Genomic DNA, 17,774 nt, shown 5'->3' on the forward strand with positions numbered 1-17,774 from the left:
TCTTACAAATGTATCACAAGATGTCATTCATGAACTTATGATGTCAGAGGATGAACATGAGGATTTTGAAGGATTTTAAGTACCGGTAAGTCATAACCATTTCAATTAAAAAATCTGATGTTTTTAAATGGTGTTACCTCGGAAAGGGGGTAGTCTTATACAATGAGTATAGCCCAAAACCTATGTTTTAACTGGAAAATTAGGGGGTCGTCTTATACACCCAGTTGCCTTATACGCCGGAAAATACGGTACTTTAACTGACAATTGCGCGGTCATACAACGCTGCACCCAGATAAAATTTTCTCACGAATGGAGCTTTCTTTCTGTGGTATTTGATCACCTGTGCGTTTTTATTTTTTGCGCTATAAACAAAAAATGACTGACAATTCTGAGAAAAAAACTATATTAAACTATTAAACTGCTATTAAACATGTCCACTAAAAAAAATCAAATTTCATCATATATTTAGGCCAAAATGTATTCTGCGACATGTCTTTGCTAAAAAAATTCCCAATACGCGTACATTAATTGGTTTACGTGAAAGTAAAACTTTCACGTAAACCAATTAATGTACGCGTATTGGGATTTTTTTCCTTTATAAATGGCGGTATAGATACTGGAATTTTTTTCTTTTCTATTTTTACTAGTAATTGGATCGCATAGATGTGAAAACCCAAATGATCCGATTCCAGTTGCGGACCAAAAAAAGGGTCCTGCCCCTTTTTGGTGCGGATGCGGTACAATTTGAGCTATACGGCTCCAATCGCACTGTACAGAATTCGCACGTGACCTGCACAGGAATGTATTGCGGCTCCTGCGCGAATGACATGTGATGTGCCTCACCGCATATGCGCAAATGTGTGAACCCGGGCTGAATGTATTCCTACAGAAAACAGAGATTTGGTAAGGAGTAGCTCAAATATCTCGTAACGTAACAATTGCAGCTTCTGTTTTATTCTTTTTTTCTTTTTTTTTTTAAATGTGCATTTTAGCAAGTGTGCAAAACAACGTAAAAAAAATAGTTCTGGCAGCCAAAGGGTTAATCGGACGTTTCTGAGAAAGCTGGCGTCCCTGGAAATCAGACATAGGTTGTCACCGTCTAAACATTGGATTCTTTTCATGAAGCAGTCAGCTCTGAATAATGACTGATAACACAAAGCACACAAACGCGCGTTCACGTACGGCAGAAATATTTGTGGGTCTCGGTTTAAAGCTGCAGGGGATTTGTATGTCTCTGACAGACTTTCCAATGGCAGTCCCAGAACAAGTCCTCCAGAGTCACAGGGAGGGGCTGTGCGCATGTGCAGACAATGGTTGCCGGGCAACAGCTGTGTATCATGGTGTCAGTGCAGCTCCAGGGATCTGGTGGCTGTGATTTCCCGGGAGTGCAGCACCATGTTCCAAACCATGGAGATCTATATGGCCAGGAAGAAGAAGGTGCCAGATCGCCTCTTGTAAGTGCTGCTAGACAAGGGCGCGCCATGCTTCCCTATCTGGGTGGTGGTGGTGGTGGGGGGGTGCTTTTTAATACACGTGGCAACAGTCAGCCCGGGTTCGCATATATGCGGCGCGGTATATCGCATGTGATTCGCACAGGAACCGCACCACATTCCTGCGCAAATCACATGCGATTTGTGTGCGGTGCGATTGAATTTTGTATGGTTCTAATCGCACCGCACCCGCACCAAAAACGTGCAGGACCCTTTTATGGGTCTGCACTAGAACCAGATCGCATAGGTATTCACACCTATGCAATCCGATTCTGCACATCGCGACGCGTTTTGCGGACCGCTTTCGGGGTGCTTTCGCCACCATTACTAGTAAAAATGAAAAAAAAAAATCCCAGTATCTATACCGCCATTTATAAATGCTAAAACTTTCACGTAAACCAATTAATTTACACATATTGGGATTTTTTTTTAGCAAAGATATGTGACAGAATACATTTTGGCCAAAATTAATGATGACATTTGATTTTTTACATTTTTTTTTACTGGACATGTTTAATAGCAAAAGGTCAAAAATATTGTTTTTTTTCTCAAAATTGTTGGACTTTTTTTAGCACAAAAAATAAAAACGCACAGGCGATCAAATACCACCGAAAGAAAGCTCCATTTGTGGGTAAAAAACGCACAGGTGTTTGGGTGCAGCGTTGTATGACCGTGCAATTGTCACGCAGAGCCGTAATGCAAAAAATGGCCTGGTCAGGAAGGGGGGCAAGTGGTTAACCATTAGCCGCCCGGCCAATAGCCGTTTGGCGGCTTGAAAAGCGCTGCAGCTTTCCGGGTCCACGCCATTTGGCGTGCTCCCGCACATGCGCCGTTTGCGCTATTGCAGAGCGGCGCAGCAGCGGGATCTGTCACCGCCCGTGCACCTCGGACACGGCCGATGACAGATCCGAGTACCGGCTCCCGTTGCCGGTACCATGTGACCTGCCGCGACCAATCACAGCAGGTCACATGATAGTTGTATACAATGGATGGCTTCATTCATGATGCCATCCATTGTATACTAGTGCCTAGCTGTGAATGGTCATAGCTAATCACATGCACATGTCATGTGATTAGCTGTGACCAAATCACAGCTAAGCACAAAAAAAAAAAAAAAAAAAAAAAAGCTGAATGAATCGATTTCATTCAGCTAAATGCTTGCTTATAGCAAAGTAATTCTTTGCTATAAGCAAATTGTGTAAAAAAAAAAAAAAAAAAAAATACTGATCACTTCCCCAAAGTAGTACAATGTTACTATGGTAACATTGTACTATTTTGGTCATAGTAAAATATGAAAAAAAATCTTAAAAAAAATAAAAAAAAATGTAATAAAAAATTAAATATAATAAAAAAATAAAAAAAAATAAAAAAAAAATATAATTTTTTTTTTTTTTCATACTGTCACCAGTCAGTGTCCCTGTTCACCGCCATGCCAGTTATTTGATGACGCTGTACTGCACTGGTGACAGTATGTAAAAAAAAAAATAGTGAAAATAATATTTTTCATTTTTTCATTTTCGGAAAAATTATGACAAAAAAATACAACTTCAAAAAACTCGCCATGCCTCTTATGAAGTACGTCCGACTGTCTACTCAGCAAAAAGGGGTCATTTGGGGATATCTGTACTATTCTGACATTCTTGGACCTCAAGAAATTAGATTGGCTGTCAGTACTTCAGGATTGATCAATATTCAGATCTATACCATAGTTTGTGAACTCTATAACTTTCCTACAAACTAAATAATACATCCTAATTTGGGTTATTTTCACCAAAGACATGTAGCAGAATACATCTCGTCCTAAATTTATGAAGAACAATTATTTATTTGTAAACTTTTATAACAGAAACAAAGAAAAATGTGTTTTTTTTTCAAAATTTTTGGTCTTTTTTTGTTAATTTAGCAAAAAATAAAAACCCCAGCGGTGATTAAATACCACCAAAAGAAAGCTCTAGTTGTGTGAAGAAAATGATAAAATTTTAGTTTGGGTACAATGTTGTATGACTGCGCAATTGTCATTCAAAGTGTGAGAGCGCTGAAACCTGAAAAATGGCCTGGGCAGGAAGGTGTAAAATTGCACGGTATTGAAACGGTTAACATACACACCTGCAGTGGTTCACATGAACGGGGTGCGATTCTGATGTGGTGCGGAATTCGCACTGAAAACACTATGAATTTCACGCCGCATCAGTGTGAACCAAGGCTTAGGGCTTATTTACATGTGCAGGGTGTTGATGCATTTCCTTTAACTTGCATTCATGTGCGTTGCCCTTTTTTTTCTTCTAAATATATAGTGAATGCAGGGTCCAGGGAGAGCGGATATAGTGAATGCAGGGTCCGGGAAGACCAGATATAGTGAATGCGGGGTCTGGGGAGACCAGATATAGTGAATGCAGGGTCCGGGGAGACCGGATATAGTGAATGCAGGGTCCGGGGAGACCGGAAATAGTGAATGCAGGGTCTGGGGAGACCAGATATAGTGAATGCGGGGTCCGGGGAGACCAGATATAGTGAATGCGGGGTCCGGGGAGAGCAGATATAGTGAATGCGGGGTCCGGGGAGACCAGATATAGTGAATGCGGGGTCTGGGGAGACCAGATATAGTGAATGTGGGGTCCGGGGAGACCAGATATAGTGAATGCGGGGTCTGGGGAGACCAGATATAGTGAATGCAGGGTCCGGGGAGACCAGATATAGTGAATGCAGGGTCCTTGGAGACCAGATATAGTGAATGCAGGGTCCGGGGAGAGCAGATATAGTGAATGCAGGGTCCTTGGAGACCAGATATAGTGAATGCAGGGTCCTGGGAGAGCAGATATAGTGAATGCAGGGTCCTTGGAGACCAGATATAGTGAATGCAGGGTCCGGGGAGACCAGATATAGTGAATGTAGGGACCGGGGTTTAGTAACACTTTAAAAAGCAGAACAAAAATGCATGAAAAATGTATCCCTTTAAATCCTATGGAACTCTTCACACCAATGTGCTGCGGGTGTTTTTAAAAGTCCTGCATGTTGCCTTTTTGGTGCATATTTAAAAAGTTCACTAAAAACGCACCTCCCCACGAATAGAAAATACAGAAAAAAATGCACAGTGGTTGCGGTTTTAGTGCGCTTTTGGAATTACATGTCCATATGTCACAGGCGTATGATTGGAGTCAGGAAACCAGAAAACACACCAGAAAATGCATCAAAAATTTTACAAAATTTTCATAGTTCTACTAGTATAGGCCCAGCTTTAGTATTCAAAATGAATGGCACCTCAGTGCATCAATGCATGGAATAAATATACCAATATCAGCAATGTCATTCATTTCAGCCAAGCAGTGCTGCGTGATAGAAATGAATGTCATTGCCTACTGATATTGGTATATTGATTTTGGGGTATTTTATTGCAGCTGCAAGATCAATTTAAAATATCAAATATCTTTTTTCCCAACACATGGGTATTAACGCAGTAGGAGCCCGGGGTGGGGAATAACTAACAAGTCCTGTATTCATGTCCTGGTGTTTTGTGTGTCCTATGGATCAATAAATACACACTATATTCATCTATCCTGCGGTGTGCGGCTCACCCTTCTTCCTGGGGAATAACTTGAAGGCTCCATGCACAATAGTGATTTACAAATAAAAAAAACGCTGGTAATAGCGTTTTTTTAGTAGCATTTTAGCAGTGTTTAGGAGCGTTAGCGTTTTATTAGCATTTTTACAGTACATGCAGGAAAAACGGAAAAAAGTTGTTAGAAGCGTTTAGTAGCATTCAGTGTTTTTGTCTGCTGGCAAATCGCCTCCTGAAAATGCATTTTTTTTTCTGCTTCTTGAAAAAAATCTCTTCTAGCCTACAATAGTGTGCATGGACAGATTGGATAACATGATTTGCTTCTAGGGGCAGAAAAAAATGTTAATAATTAGCTTCTAGAAGCCTAAACATAAGCTAGTGTGTATGGAGCCCTATATGTGTTGCAATCGTGTGCATTAAAAGTGCATTCCTGCAAGGCATGAATATCAAGTGGCCATTAGGAAACTTGAACCAATTTAATTCACTGGGAATCCAATGCACACTCAAAAGTGGTTGCCTGAGGGCTTGTTTACACCAGCAGCATGCACTACCTCATGGCCACTGCTGTGTGATATAAAGGAACAGGTCACAGAAGTGTCACAGAAGACATCTGCACTGATCATCAGGGTACTGATGATCAGTGCTGTGATTATCAGTGCAGCCCCAAAAGTGCCCATCAGTGTCTCCCAGCAGTGCCCATCAGTGCTGCCCATCACTGCTGCCCAACAGTGCCACCAGTCAATGCCCTTCAGAGCTGCTTATTGGTACCCATCAGTGCTGCCTATTAGTCAGGAGGGCACAGTACAGGGGGAGTCAGGAGGGCACAGTACAGGGGGAGTCAGGAGGGCACAGTACTGGGATCAGGAGAGCACAGTACAGGGGGAGTCAGGAGGGCACAATACTGGGATCAGGAGGGCACAGTACAGGGGGAGTCAGGAGGGCACAATACTGGGATCAGGAGGGCACAGTACAGGGGGAGTCAGGAGGGCACAATACTGGGATCAGGAGAGCACAGTACAGGGGGAGTCAGGAGAGCACAGTACAGGGATCAGGAGAGCACAGTACAGGGAGAGTCAGGAGGGCACAGTACAGGGGGAGTCAGGAGGGCACAGTGCAGGGGGAGTCAGGAGGGCACAGTACAGGGGGAGTCAGGAGGGCACAGTACTGGGATCAGGAGGGCACAGTACAGGGGGAGTCAGGAGGGCACAGTACTGGGGGAGTCAGGAGGGCACAGTGCAGGGGGAGTCAGGAGGGCACAGTACTGGGATCAGGAGGGCACAGTACAGGGGGAGTCAGGAGGGAACAATACTGGGATCAGAAGAACACAGTACAGGGGGAGTCAGGAGAGCACAATACTGGGATCAGGAGAGCACAGTGCAGGGGGAGTCAGGAGGGCACAATACTGGGACCAGGAGAGCACAGTACAGTGTCATCCCTAGGTGAAGTTCTCTTCTCTTCATTATCCCCAGGTCACCTTGCAGACTACTCCTTGGTTCTCGGAGTCCTGCAAAACTACTAGTGCTGCTCCTTTGTCTTGAGCACACAGTTGTGTCCCAGTTCTTTGTTCCCTCTCCCTGCTTCCTGTAAAAATCACTTCCTGAAGCATGAGCCCATGAACCAGTCCAACAAGTTCAATAGCAACGAATAGGGGAAGCCTAGTTTCTAAAAACCATACACGGTCATTATTCCATATATTTATGCTATACAATATCACTAAAATAGCTATAGCAACACATTCTTATGTTCTGCCACGCACCTACAGCTTGAACTCTGCCACTCATGTCTGATTTGTTCTTTTTGTGACCAGGCAAAACACATACAGGATATTTGATGAAAATCTATTTGATGTCAGCTTGGATGAAAATAGGATCAAGCATCCACCTTTATTTCAGAAGTCTAATAATCTCCCACCACATCCAAGATCTCCAAACCGCAACAACATGCCCCACCCATACTACGCCAAGTTTATCCAAGACAATGTCAGGTTTGGGAATGAGCCTATAACCTTCATAGGAACAGCTAGCACCAAAAACAAACAGGTAAGACCACAGGCTTTTTACAGCATTGAAGTGTTACTAAACCCACAACAATCCGTCTGTATATACAGTAAAGCATGCTTGTTATACTCACTGAGGAACCTAGGGGGTTAATCCTCTGCATTGTGTAAAAAGGCTGCTTGATCCTGTCTTCTCTGCCCCTCCTCTTGTTCAAATGTCCACGTGTTATCTCCGATAAGACAGACTGAACTCGTAGCCATTCTGCACATTCTCAGTTTAGTGTGTATTGCTAGAGGTTTTTTTTTGTCTCTGGAGAGTGCATGTGATCAGCATAGGGCCAATCAGCAATGTTCAGACAGAGGTCAGGGGTCCTGCATCCTCCTAGAGCAGAAGGAAAACTCCTCCTACAAGCTTTAACCAGTGCTCAGCTATACACTGATAGAAGTCACAAGACTGCTCTAACTGCTGATGAGAAAAGATTGAGTGAGTACTGTTAAGGTGAACTATGTACAAGCTCTTAATATCACTTAAATACTAAGAGAGCAGAATAGTTCAATACTAAGACAGCAAGAGTTGTCCATCTCTTGGGGAAGATGAAGTGAAGAGATATTCCCATCACAATTCCCAATTCTGTCCAACTGCTGTAGATGTTACAGAACCAGGTAATGATGGTAGGCCCTCTGATGGATTCTCACTTAAATTATTTAAAGTATTAGTTGATGGAGCACTGACCCCAAAGGTGCAATTACTAGCCTTGAGACGCAGTTTTCTAACAAACAGGGTAGCCTATGGGACCCTATGGGAGAGCAATACAACTAACATATAAAAAAGTGCAGGGCTGATCAATAAATTATATGGAGTATAGGTAATGTCCCCAATATTAAAAGTATAAATCAGTGACAGTCTGTATAGTGAAGATATCGTGGTATACAAATTCAATCCAGTGGCTGTGCTCCCAGTGGTAAGGTAAGAATTACGCACTCACCAGAAGCGTAATTCAATTACGCAATATGTAAACCAACACGGGTCTCCTTCACAGGTATAGGTCCAGACTGGAATTCGGGGTGATTCTCCCTCAGGGTGGTAAGGATATGAGCCCTCAGAGGTGTAGACTGATCCAGCTGGCCAGAGGTCCCTTTAAGGGATAGGTGGGTACAGATGCTTGCTTACAGCAGCTTCCCTCTCTGGATATGATGGACTGGTAACTGGATCGCCGCAGGGCTCATCAAGGAACTAAGATGGCCGCCGGGCCTCCACGTGGCTCCGGCGGCGTGACGTCACAACGTCCTAGGCTCCTCCTAACGCGTTTCGTGTGCACGCACTTCTTCAGAGGTGGAGACTAATACAACGAACGTGTGAAGGATGAGACACCACAAGTTTAGAAACGGTTCAGTTAAATTAATATTGATAAACAATCAGTAGGTGCCTCTGATGCGTTTTGGGGGGTTATGCATTTTAGGGATTTGATAACCCCAGAAACACATTGGAGGTTATCAAATCCCTAAAATGCATGACCCCCCTAAACGCATCAGAGGCACCTACTGACTGTTTATCAATATCAATATATTTTAACTGCACCGTTTCTAAACTTCAGTCAAGGCCTGGACTGATTAAAGCTAAAAGGGAGTGCCAGCATGACTGGGGCGTGCAGATGAGGCGGAGCGTGTATTTTGGATGGGAGTATATGCAGGAGGTAAGGGGGGTGGTTACTTACCTGATTGGAGTATGCAACATTGAGGGATGGTCTTGCAAGGATCAGGAGGGGGGGTTGGGTCTTGTCAGAGGTCAGTGGTCAGAGGTCCCTCCCTGGAGCTGTTTCGTATTTTGTTTTGCTGTTTTGGTTCTGGTTTGTTCTTTGTGTTTGTCCTGTTGTTTGTTTTGTGTGGGTTCCTTGAGTTTGTTTCTTGTTCAGAAGGGCTTTCTGTGTCTCCAGGTGTTTGTCTGTTTGTTTTGTCATGGCAGCCCGCAGGGGTCGCTGGGTCTTTGAAGGCGGTGCTGGAGTGACAGTTTGGTGGATTATGGGTTGGGCCCATCGTAGGTATGGGTGTTCCTTCCCAATTATAAGGTCACGTTGGTAATGTGGGAGTTCATTGGCTGTATCTGGGACTACGTAACTGTAGTATTGTCCCCAAGGCGGTGTAGTAGCGGCTGGGGGCCTTTTCATTGGGTGTCAGATACAGCCGAGTTTGTAATGTGAGGAACGGTGCCTTCGAAGACCTTGGACCCGGTTGGGATCATTACTGTCAGTTATTATTTGAGTGTACTGTAAGAAGTGTTATGTTTGAGATATGTTAAATAAATGGCTGCTATGGCTGGTTTTACACCAAAAAGAGAGTCGCGTGGTCATTTAGGTGGGGTAGGTAGAAGGGTGGTGGTGGTTTTTATGGATTAGGGGTAAGTATTAGCCGCGATATTCTGCAAGTCCAACAGTCATGACTTCCTTTCTGGCTGATTTATAGCCTCCTCATTCTTCACACTTTTGTCAGTTAACCACTTCCCGACCGGCCGTTGCATATAAACGGCCGGACGGTGGCACTGCAGGGTCGGGTGGCCGTTTATAAACGGCTACCCCGCACCCTGCTTGTGCGCGCTCCCTGGGAGTGCGCAGCACCGCGATCCAGTGCCCGCTGTGTCCTCCGGACACAGTGAAACACCGATCGTCGGACGGGACCTCTGTACGAGGTCCCGATCATGTGATCACTGATTGGCCAATCAGTGATCACATGCAAAGTAGTAAGCAAGATGTCACTTGTGACATCATTGCTTACTACGTGTGAAATCTGTGAATGATCACAGAGGTCACATGGTACAAGGCTATTCACAAAAGCCTTGTACCATGTGACAATCTGTGACCAATCACAGCTCACACAGTACTTCTCAATGAGTGCAAGAATGCACACAGAGAGAAAGAGAAATGATTGCTTTTACATCCTATATGGGTGTAAAAGCAATCAGTGTAAAAAAAAAAAAAAATCTTCATCACCCCCCACAAGTAGTACAGTGTCACCATGGTGACACTGTACTACTAGGGTGACAGTATGTAAAAAAAAAAAATAAAATAAAAAATAATAATATAAAAAAAATAAAATAAAAATGTAAAAAAAAATGTTTAAAAATTATAATTTTTGGTTACAAACTAATTTGGATTTTTTTTTTACTAAAAAGATAACGGAATAAATTTTGGCTAAGATTTATGATGAAATATTATTTATTTGCAAAATTTTATAAAAAAAACACTTTTTTTCAAAATTTTTGGACATTTCATTTACATAGCAAAAAAAATACAAATCCCAGCGGTGAATAAATACCACCAAAATAAAGCTTTATCTGTCTCAAAAAAATGGTAAAAAATTCATTGGGGTACGGTGTTGCATGACCACGCAATTGTCATTCAAAGTGCAATAGCGCTAAAAGCTGAAAATTGCCCTGGTCAGGAAGGGGGTAAAAGTGTCCGGACTGGAAGTGGTTAAAGAATTAGGAAAACCAGCTGAAAAAAGATTGGTTACATCATTGTGGTTTCTTGCAAGTTTCAGGATGTATGTCTATTCCAACTGTGATTCTGCATTTTCTTTTTTGCCCAAAATGTAGAAATCCACCTGGAGGCATCATACACACAGGTGCCGAGAGCTCTTCAGGAGAAATGATTGCAAAGTTAAGCTCTAATAATTATTGTGGTCTATATTACACTGGGATTTGGCTTGGCACGTGTGCCTATTATTGGGCCGTAATGCAGATTGTAGGATGGTTTTGGCATCTCTGTGTGTTCCTGGATCTCTGGGGTTATAATCAAAAATACATTCACAATAGTTGCACTTATTCTAAATGAACTGTTTGCCCTGAAGGCCACACCTACACTAAAAGTTTTAAAATTGAGCCCTGGGCAAAAAAAGCTCCCATTTTATTTTTTTCCTTATTAGCCACTGAGGATATAAATTTGTTTTGTGTGCACAAAATGTCTTTATAAACCCAGATATTACCTTGTAAAAGTAGCAGTGACATCACCACTGTGCTGTATATAGCATGTGCTGAGAGCAGACCTGTGGGAGGGGCCCAGCAGCTCCATCCATTACAGGCCATCTGTAGAAAGCTACAGGAGGGGGCGGAGACAAGACCAGTCATTCTGCACAAGGAGTGAGGGCAGCAGTGAGTGGTCTTTATTACAGGAAGCCAAAGTCTAACACTGGATTACCGTACAAATCTGGGAGAAATACATAAAGCATGCCAAGATTCAAGAAAGAATACAAATGATTCTTGTATTTAGACAATATCTGCTCACCCTGCAGTTCAGCTCCTGGAGTTTTTCTAAGAAGGAATCATTTTAATTGTACTAAAAAAACTGTGCATGCGCTGTGTGCATTCTAAGGCTAGCCGCACACATTTACATTTCTCCTGTTTATCCTGAACAAGACAAAATCACTTGATTCTCCCATCCACACTGAGCCCTGGTTCACGCTAATGCGGTGCGGCACATCGCAGGTGATTCTCACAGGAACTGCACCAAATTCCTGTACAACTCACATGCGATGTCTGTGCTGTGCAATTTGAGCCGTACATTTTGTATGGATCGACTCGCATCACATCTGCACCAAAAAGGTGCAGGACCCTTTTTTTCCTGCACCTGATTTGCACTGCAGGGGTGTTCCCATCCATGTGATGTTGATTCTGGTAAGAGCACTGCATTATGCGATCTGTTTTGGGGTGTTGTTAAGGTGTTACTAAACCCAGGACCCTGCATTCACTATATCCGCTCTCCCAGGACCCTGCATTTACTATATCCAGTCTCCCCGGACCCTGCATTCACTATATCTGGTCTCCCAGGACCCTGCATTTACTATATCCAGTCTCCCCGGACCCTGCATTCACTATATCTGGTCTCCCCGGACCCTGCATTCACTATATACGCTCTCCCAGGACCCTGCATTCACTATATCCAGTCTCCCCGGACCCTGCATTCACTATATCTGGTCTCCCCAGACCCTGCATTCACTATATCTGGTCTCCCAGGACCCTGCATTCACTATATCCAGTCTCCCCGGACCCTGCATTCACTATATCTGGTCTCCCCGGACCCTGCATTCACTATATCCGGCCTCCCCGGACCCTGCATTCACTATATCTGGTCTCCCAGGACCCTGCATTCACTATATCTGGTCTCCCCGGACCCTGCATTCACTATATCCGCTCTCCCAGGACCCTGCATTCACTATATCCAGTCTCCCTGGACCCTGCGTTCACTATATCTGGTCTCCCTGGACCCTGCGTTCACTATATCTGGTCTCCCCAGACCCTGCATTCACTATATCCGGTCTCCCCGGACCCTGCATTCACTATATTTGGTATCCCCAGACCCTGCATTCACTATATCTGGTCTCCCCGGACCCTGCAGTCACTATATCTGGTCTCCCCTGACCATGCATTCACTATATCCGGTCTCCCCGGACCCTGCATTCACTATATCTGGTCTCCCCCGACCCTGCATTCACTATAACCGGTCTCCCCGGACCCTGCATTCACTATATCTGGTCTCCCCGGACCCTGCATTCACTATAACCGGTCTCCCCCGACCCTGCATTCACTATATCTGGTCTCCCCGGACCCTGCATTCACTATATCTGGTCTGCCACAGTACACACAACATGGAAATGCAATTATTTTAGTAAATATAAACTGCTAAATACTTTTTCTCATCAGCAGTTAGAGCAATCTTGTGACTTCTATCAGTGTCCAGTTGAGCAGTGGTTAAAGCTTGTAGGAGGAATTTTCTTTCTGCTCTAGGAGGATGCAGGACCCCTGACCTCTGTCTGGACAGCGCTGATTGGCCCTGTGCTGATCAAATGCACTCTCCCATGAAAAAAAAAAAACCTTTCTAGCAATACACACTAAACAGAGCATGTGCAGAATGGCTACAGCTCAGTCTGTCTTATCAGGAGATAAGGTGGACATTTAAACAAGAGGAGGGGCAGAGAAGTCAGGATCAAGAGGCCTTTTTACACAATGCAGAGGATTAACCCCTTAGGTTCCACAGTGAGTATAACAAGCATGCTTTACTGCATATACAGACTGATTTACTGTTGTGGGTTTAGGAACACTTTAATCTAACATTTACACCCGTACTAGATTGCATGGATGCCGTACCATTGCAAATCGGTGCGGGAAACGTATAGGATTTGCGGGGTTTCCCGCACCGCATTAGTGTGAACCAGGGCTGAACCTCCATTGCTGGCTATTATATTCATGTAGCCACAACACCAGCTAGTGCCTGAATACCCGAACAGTAACTGCATCTGCAAGAAAGCGTTCAGTTTTAACTAGAATTTTCCACCTAGCTCAGTTGATTTTTAAGTTGACTTTTGCCCAGCCTGGTCAGGTTGATAGTTCCTCCCACAAATCGAATTTCAGCCAATTTAGCTAGAATCTGACAAAATTCCAGTTATATCTGGCTGTGTATGTGCACGCTGCATGATCTGTGTGTTGTTAGACCCTTTGTGCCCTGTGTGTGGTCCATCTGTATTCTCTGCCTGCTATTGGCCTGACTGTGAATGTTCTGTCTGTGTCTGTGTATGTGTGTCTTCTGAATGTATGTGCTCTGTCTGTGTGTTCACACTGTGTATGCTCTGGCTGCGTGTCATTCTGTATACATGCTTTCTGCGTGTGCTTTGGCTGTGCATACAATTGTATGTGCTCTGTCTGTTTTCATGGCTGTGTGTTGCCTGTGTGCGCAGCTTGTGTGCTTTGGTTGTGTGTGTTCCATGTGTGCTCTAGATGTGCAATCACTGTGTATTCCAGTTAAAACATATGTAGCACCCCTTTGACACCCCAAAGGCAGGATAGCACCCCCAGAGGTCAGGGGTGGGCTAGCATTTCACCTCTAGGCTAAAATAGGGGGACTGGGAAAGGATATTGGGCGTTAGTCACTTTTGTCTTTTTAAAGATTAATTACAGAACAGTTAAGGAGGTGAGGGTTACAGGGTCCCAGATCCCAAAGCAGATCACTTACAGACTCTCCAGTTCCAGATCAATGTCAGATCAATCAGCTTCACAGTGGCTGAACCTTAGAGCCTAAAAACATATAAAGTAAGTGAGCGCCTTCCAATCTATCAATTCCCAGATTACAGCAGCTGTACACAAAAGGCACCATATAAGACCTCTAAAACAGATAAAGAACATAAACGTGCAGCGCTGTTAAAACCAATAGATAAATACATATATAAACATGTAAGAAAGTGCACACAAATATATAAAGTGACACTGTGCATCTATGTATGTGCCACTAGAATATGTGGCCAATATAAACGTGAAAGAAACACTGTGTCTAAAACATAAGTCCAGAGTGCAGGCGTGAACGAGATCTCAAATGATCTTCCGGTATCCAAAAGACACAGATTGTGGATAAGGTGAGACAATTAAAGTGTAGATTGCGCACTCACCAGATACGCAACCTTTTTGCGCATTTGTATGATATAATAAGGACATCAGACATCTCATCAAAAAGGTCTGGTCAGATCTGGTCAATGCCTCCTTCGCTATCCCACGGTTTGCACTTAGCCTTCCCAAATGGTAACCACTCTGCGGATGTACCTGGCTCCCACAGGAGCTCAGAAAGAAACAACAGAGGAGGCCAGTAGTGCAATATTGCCTTAGGTTGTTTATTCCACACAATGGGTATGTATACAGCAAGAAAGCAAATAAAATAGATTACTGACCGATTGCAAGCTGCCGCCGGGACCCCTTAGAGCCGACTCAGCAACACTGTAAGCACATTCCCACATTTCTGTCCTCCAAGTGAGTCACCAGGCTCTTCTGAGAGACTAACCTTCTTCCTGGGGCCTCCCTTGGGTCTCCTCCTTGGTACAGCTTCCTCCAGACCAGGCAGAACAGCTTCAGGACCACTTAGAACATGTTAGGTCCCCAAACTAGACTATTGGTCCTAACAGCAGAGCTCCATCCAGCAGCATCTCCCTAGGCCTCAGCCCAGGGGTTAGAAAGACAGCACATGGACTGTCCCAAATATTTATATCCTCCCCCAGCATGCCCCAGTGACATTAACCTCCTATTGGATTGGATGAAGAAAATAAAAATATTCACAACTTTATTTTATTTGTGAAATCTCATACTATGACCAATGATAACAATGAAATCTACTGGCGACAGTGAGAAATCACTAGCCAACTTAAAGCAGAACTCCAGTTAAATGTTTTATTTTCCCATGCAGTGGGGCTGTGCCCGCACTGCATGGGTTAACTACTCGTTTTGTCCAAGGGCTCAAAAAGCTATACTTACCCTGTCCTCCTCCTCCGGAAAAAAAGCACTCCCCCACGTCCAGTGGGGGACTGTTCCTGATGCCCTCATGTCCAGAGCCAGTCTATGGGCGTGATGACGTCAGGAACAGTCCAATCACAAAACCACTAGCATGAGGGGGAGCAGGAACAGCGAGGACTAGTCTTGCGCTTGGAGGATCTGCGGATTAGGTAAAAAACAAGCATTTAACCCATACAGTGCAGGCACAGCCCCACTGGATGGGAAAATAACAATTTTGGCCTGAATTTCTTCTTTAAATTTAGGGAAAAACTAGGTGAAAAAAAATATACAATTAGTCTGAGAACTACAGCCAAGCCAAAAACTGCATTGACATAGTAGCCCCTGATTAGGACAAGGGGGCTACACAAAGCATGCCAATGAAGAGGGAAAGAAGTAGCCACATAGGTAAATGTCGCATTGTGGAGTAGAACGGGGCACAGAGAGGTAGGTGGTGCATTGGCCCTTATTGAGTGTGAAGCTGAATATCTACCAAACTAATCAGTACTGCTGGCCGAAAACAGGAGATGTTCTTCTGTGAAGGAGATCATGCAGGAAGGAGGGGTGCAGAGAAGAATATGGAGGATGGAAACCCAAAGGGTTCAAGAAGCCTCCAGTTCCTCCAGAGCTGGTCTATGGGCGTGATGACATCAGGAACAGTCCAATCACAAGACCACTAGTGTGAGGGGGAGCAGGACCGGTCTTGCGCTTGGAGGATCTGCGGATTAGGTAAGTATATCTCGGCTTTACGATCCCCTGGACAAAAACAAGCATTTAACCCATGTAGTGCAGGCACAGCCCCACTGCATGGGGAAATAACATTTTTGCTTAGATTTCTTCTTTAAATATAGGAAAAAATTAGGTAAAAAAAATATACAATCAGTCTGAGCTAACTACAGACAAGCCAAAAACTGCATTGTGTCTTGGAAATTCGCTTTAACGAATTTCTCCTTACCGTGAGTACTCGCAGTTGGATGCGCAGAAATCCCCCATAAAGCTGTGCGAATCTCGCTTACCGCGACTGCAGCTAAACTCCACGATTCCTGCGCCTCCAACTGGTTTAGCTCTGTTGAGATGTGGGGAAAATGGAGCTCCCATTACCCAGGAATGATCACACGACACTCTCAGGTTGCAGTTGGAATTCACTGTTTGACTGTCTCCAACCCCAGCCTCCTGTTTTATTACAAGTACACACACGCCCCCCCCCACACGGGGGAGGGGGGGTCAGGTCAATCCCCTCCCACAGAACAATGTATGGGGAGTGTCTATACAAAGAATGTACATCCTGATTGGAGAGTAGCCTTTCCTCTTATCTATACTGGAAACCAGTTCTCCCCTCCCCCTTTCCCATCATTTACATGCTATCAGCTCCTAGTAGTATGTACATTGTCTGCACAAGCATCCCTTAGATTAAACAGTGTCAGTCTGTATCTGAATGGGCCCGATACGATCTTTATGAAAACACATCCATCCAGATACAGTTCAGGTCGGTAGTGGTTTGTAAGATATACATGAGCCTACACACGGAGTTCGCACTGCCCGGCGCCTGGCTATACGAAGTCCATGTGGTACTATGCTGCTAATATGTGGATACAGGCCCGCGGCCTACCGCCGTCGGCATTCGCATTGAATGCCGTGGTGGCATACACGCCGGTCTATAAGCGCAGATCTGCCATCTCATCCATTACTGAGCTGAGTACTGTAATATGTACATTCTAAATGCACATGGCCTAATTGCAGCCTTCAGAGCTTTAATTAAGCCACACGAGAGACATATGAATAACACTAATATATGACACATTTAAAGTTCAACCTGTAATACAAAATTTCCATGACAATTGACATAGTAGCCCTTGGAGTAGAAGGGGGCACACAAAGTAGAGCAGAGAGGTAGGTGGTGCATTGGCCCTTGTAGCAATCGTACCCACAGAGATGGACGCGGTTCAACCATTTTGCTCCAACCTTCCATCTTGTAGATCACTAACCCCCCCTTTTTGCTCACCCCCCCTCCCTCTTTGTTGAGGGACATGTGGTCCGTGTGTGTTTGCAGAGATCACAGGCACCAAACTCAGTGGGAGGGCGTCCTGGCTATAAAACCTCACTAGCTGGGTGCCTCTCTGTCTAAGAAACTGTGCAATCTGGCATATCGTAAAAGTGTAAACCAAGTCCCTCACTGAACTTCCAAAGACCTTCCAAGGGGTTGTAAAAACAGACTTACTTTTAAAAACTCACTTTTCATATAAGTTGATATTTTCACATAATTACCTAAACATGGAGCCTATATTCGGAAGGCTCAATTTGAGACCATTCTCCTGGTATTTTGCACCCCTTGGCTGGCATACATAGAAGAGCAGAAAAGTATATCTCCTGAACCATTCAAGTGTACAGTCATGGCCGAAATTGTTGGCACCCTTGATATTTCTCCAGGAAATCATG

The 17,774-nt window shown here is 44.2% G+C and overlaps 1 protein-coding gene across 1 annotated transcript in view; it reads left to right on the forward strand.

Moving 5' to 3' along the window:
- Window positions 1-1,297: 1,297 nt before the first annotated feature.
- The window catches only part of CIMIP6 (ciliary microtubule inner protein 6), a 43,989-nt gene continuing 27,512 nt past the window's right edge, over window positions 1,298-17,774 (forward strand). Inside the window, exons 1-2 of the mRNA XM_089676477.1 lie at window positions 1,298-1,454; window positions 6,854-7,085. Coding sequence (XP_089532603.1) covers window positions 1,300-1,454; window positions 6,854-7,085 — 387 coding nt within the window. The 5' untranslated portion in view covers window positions 1,298-1,299. The remainder of the gene's footprint in view (window positions 1,455-6,853; window positions 7,086-17,774) is intronic.

This window comes from Staurois parvus, unplaced genomic scaffold (genome assembly GCF_062004578.1).
Source record: "Staurois parvus isolate SC_StPar_1 unplaced genomic scaffold, SC_StPar_1.0 ptg000169l, whole genome shotgun sequence".
In the NCBI taxonomy this organism is placed as follows: domain Eukaryota; kingdom Metazoa; phylum Chordata; class Amphibia; order Anura; family Ranidae; genus Staurois; species Staurois parvus.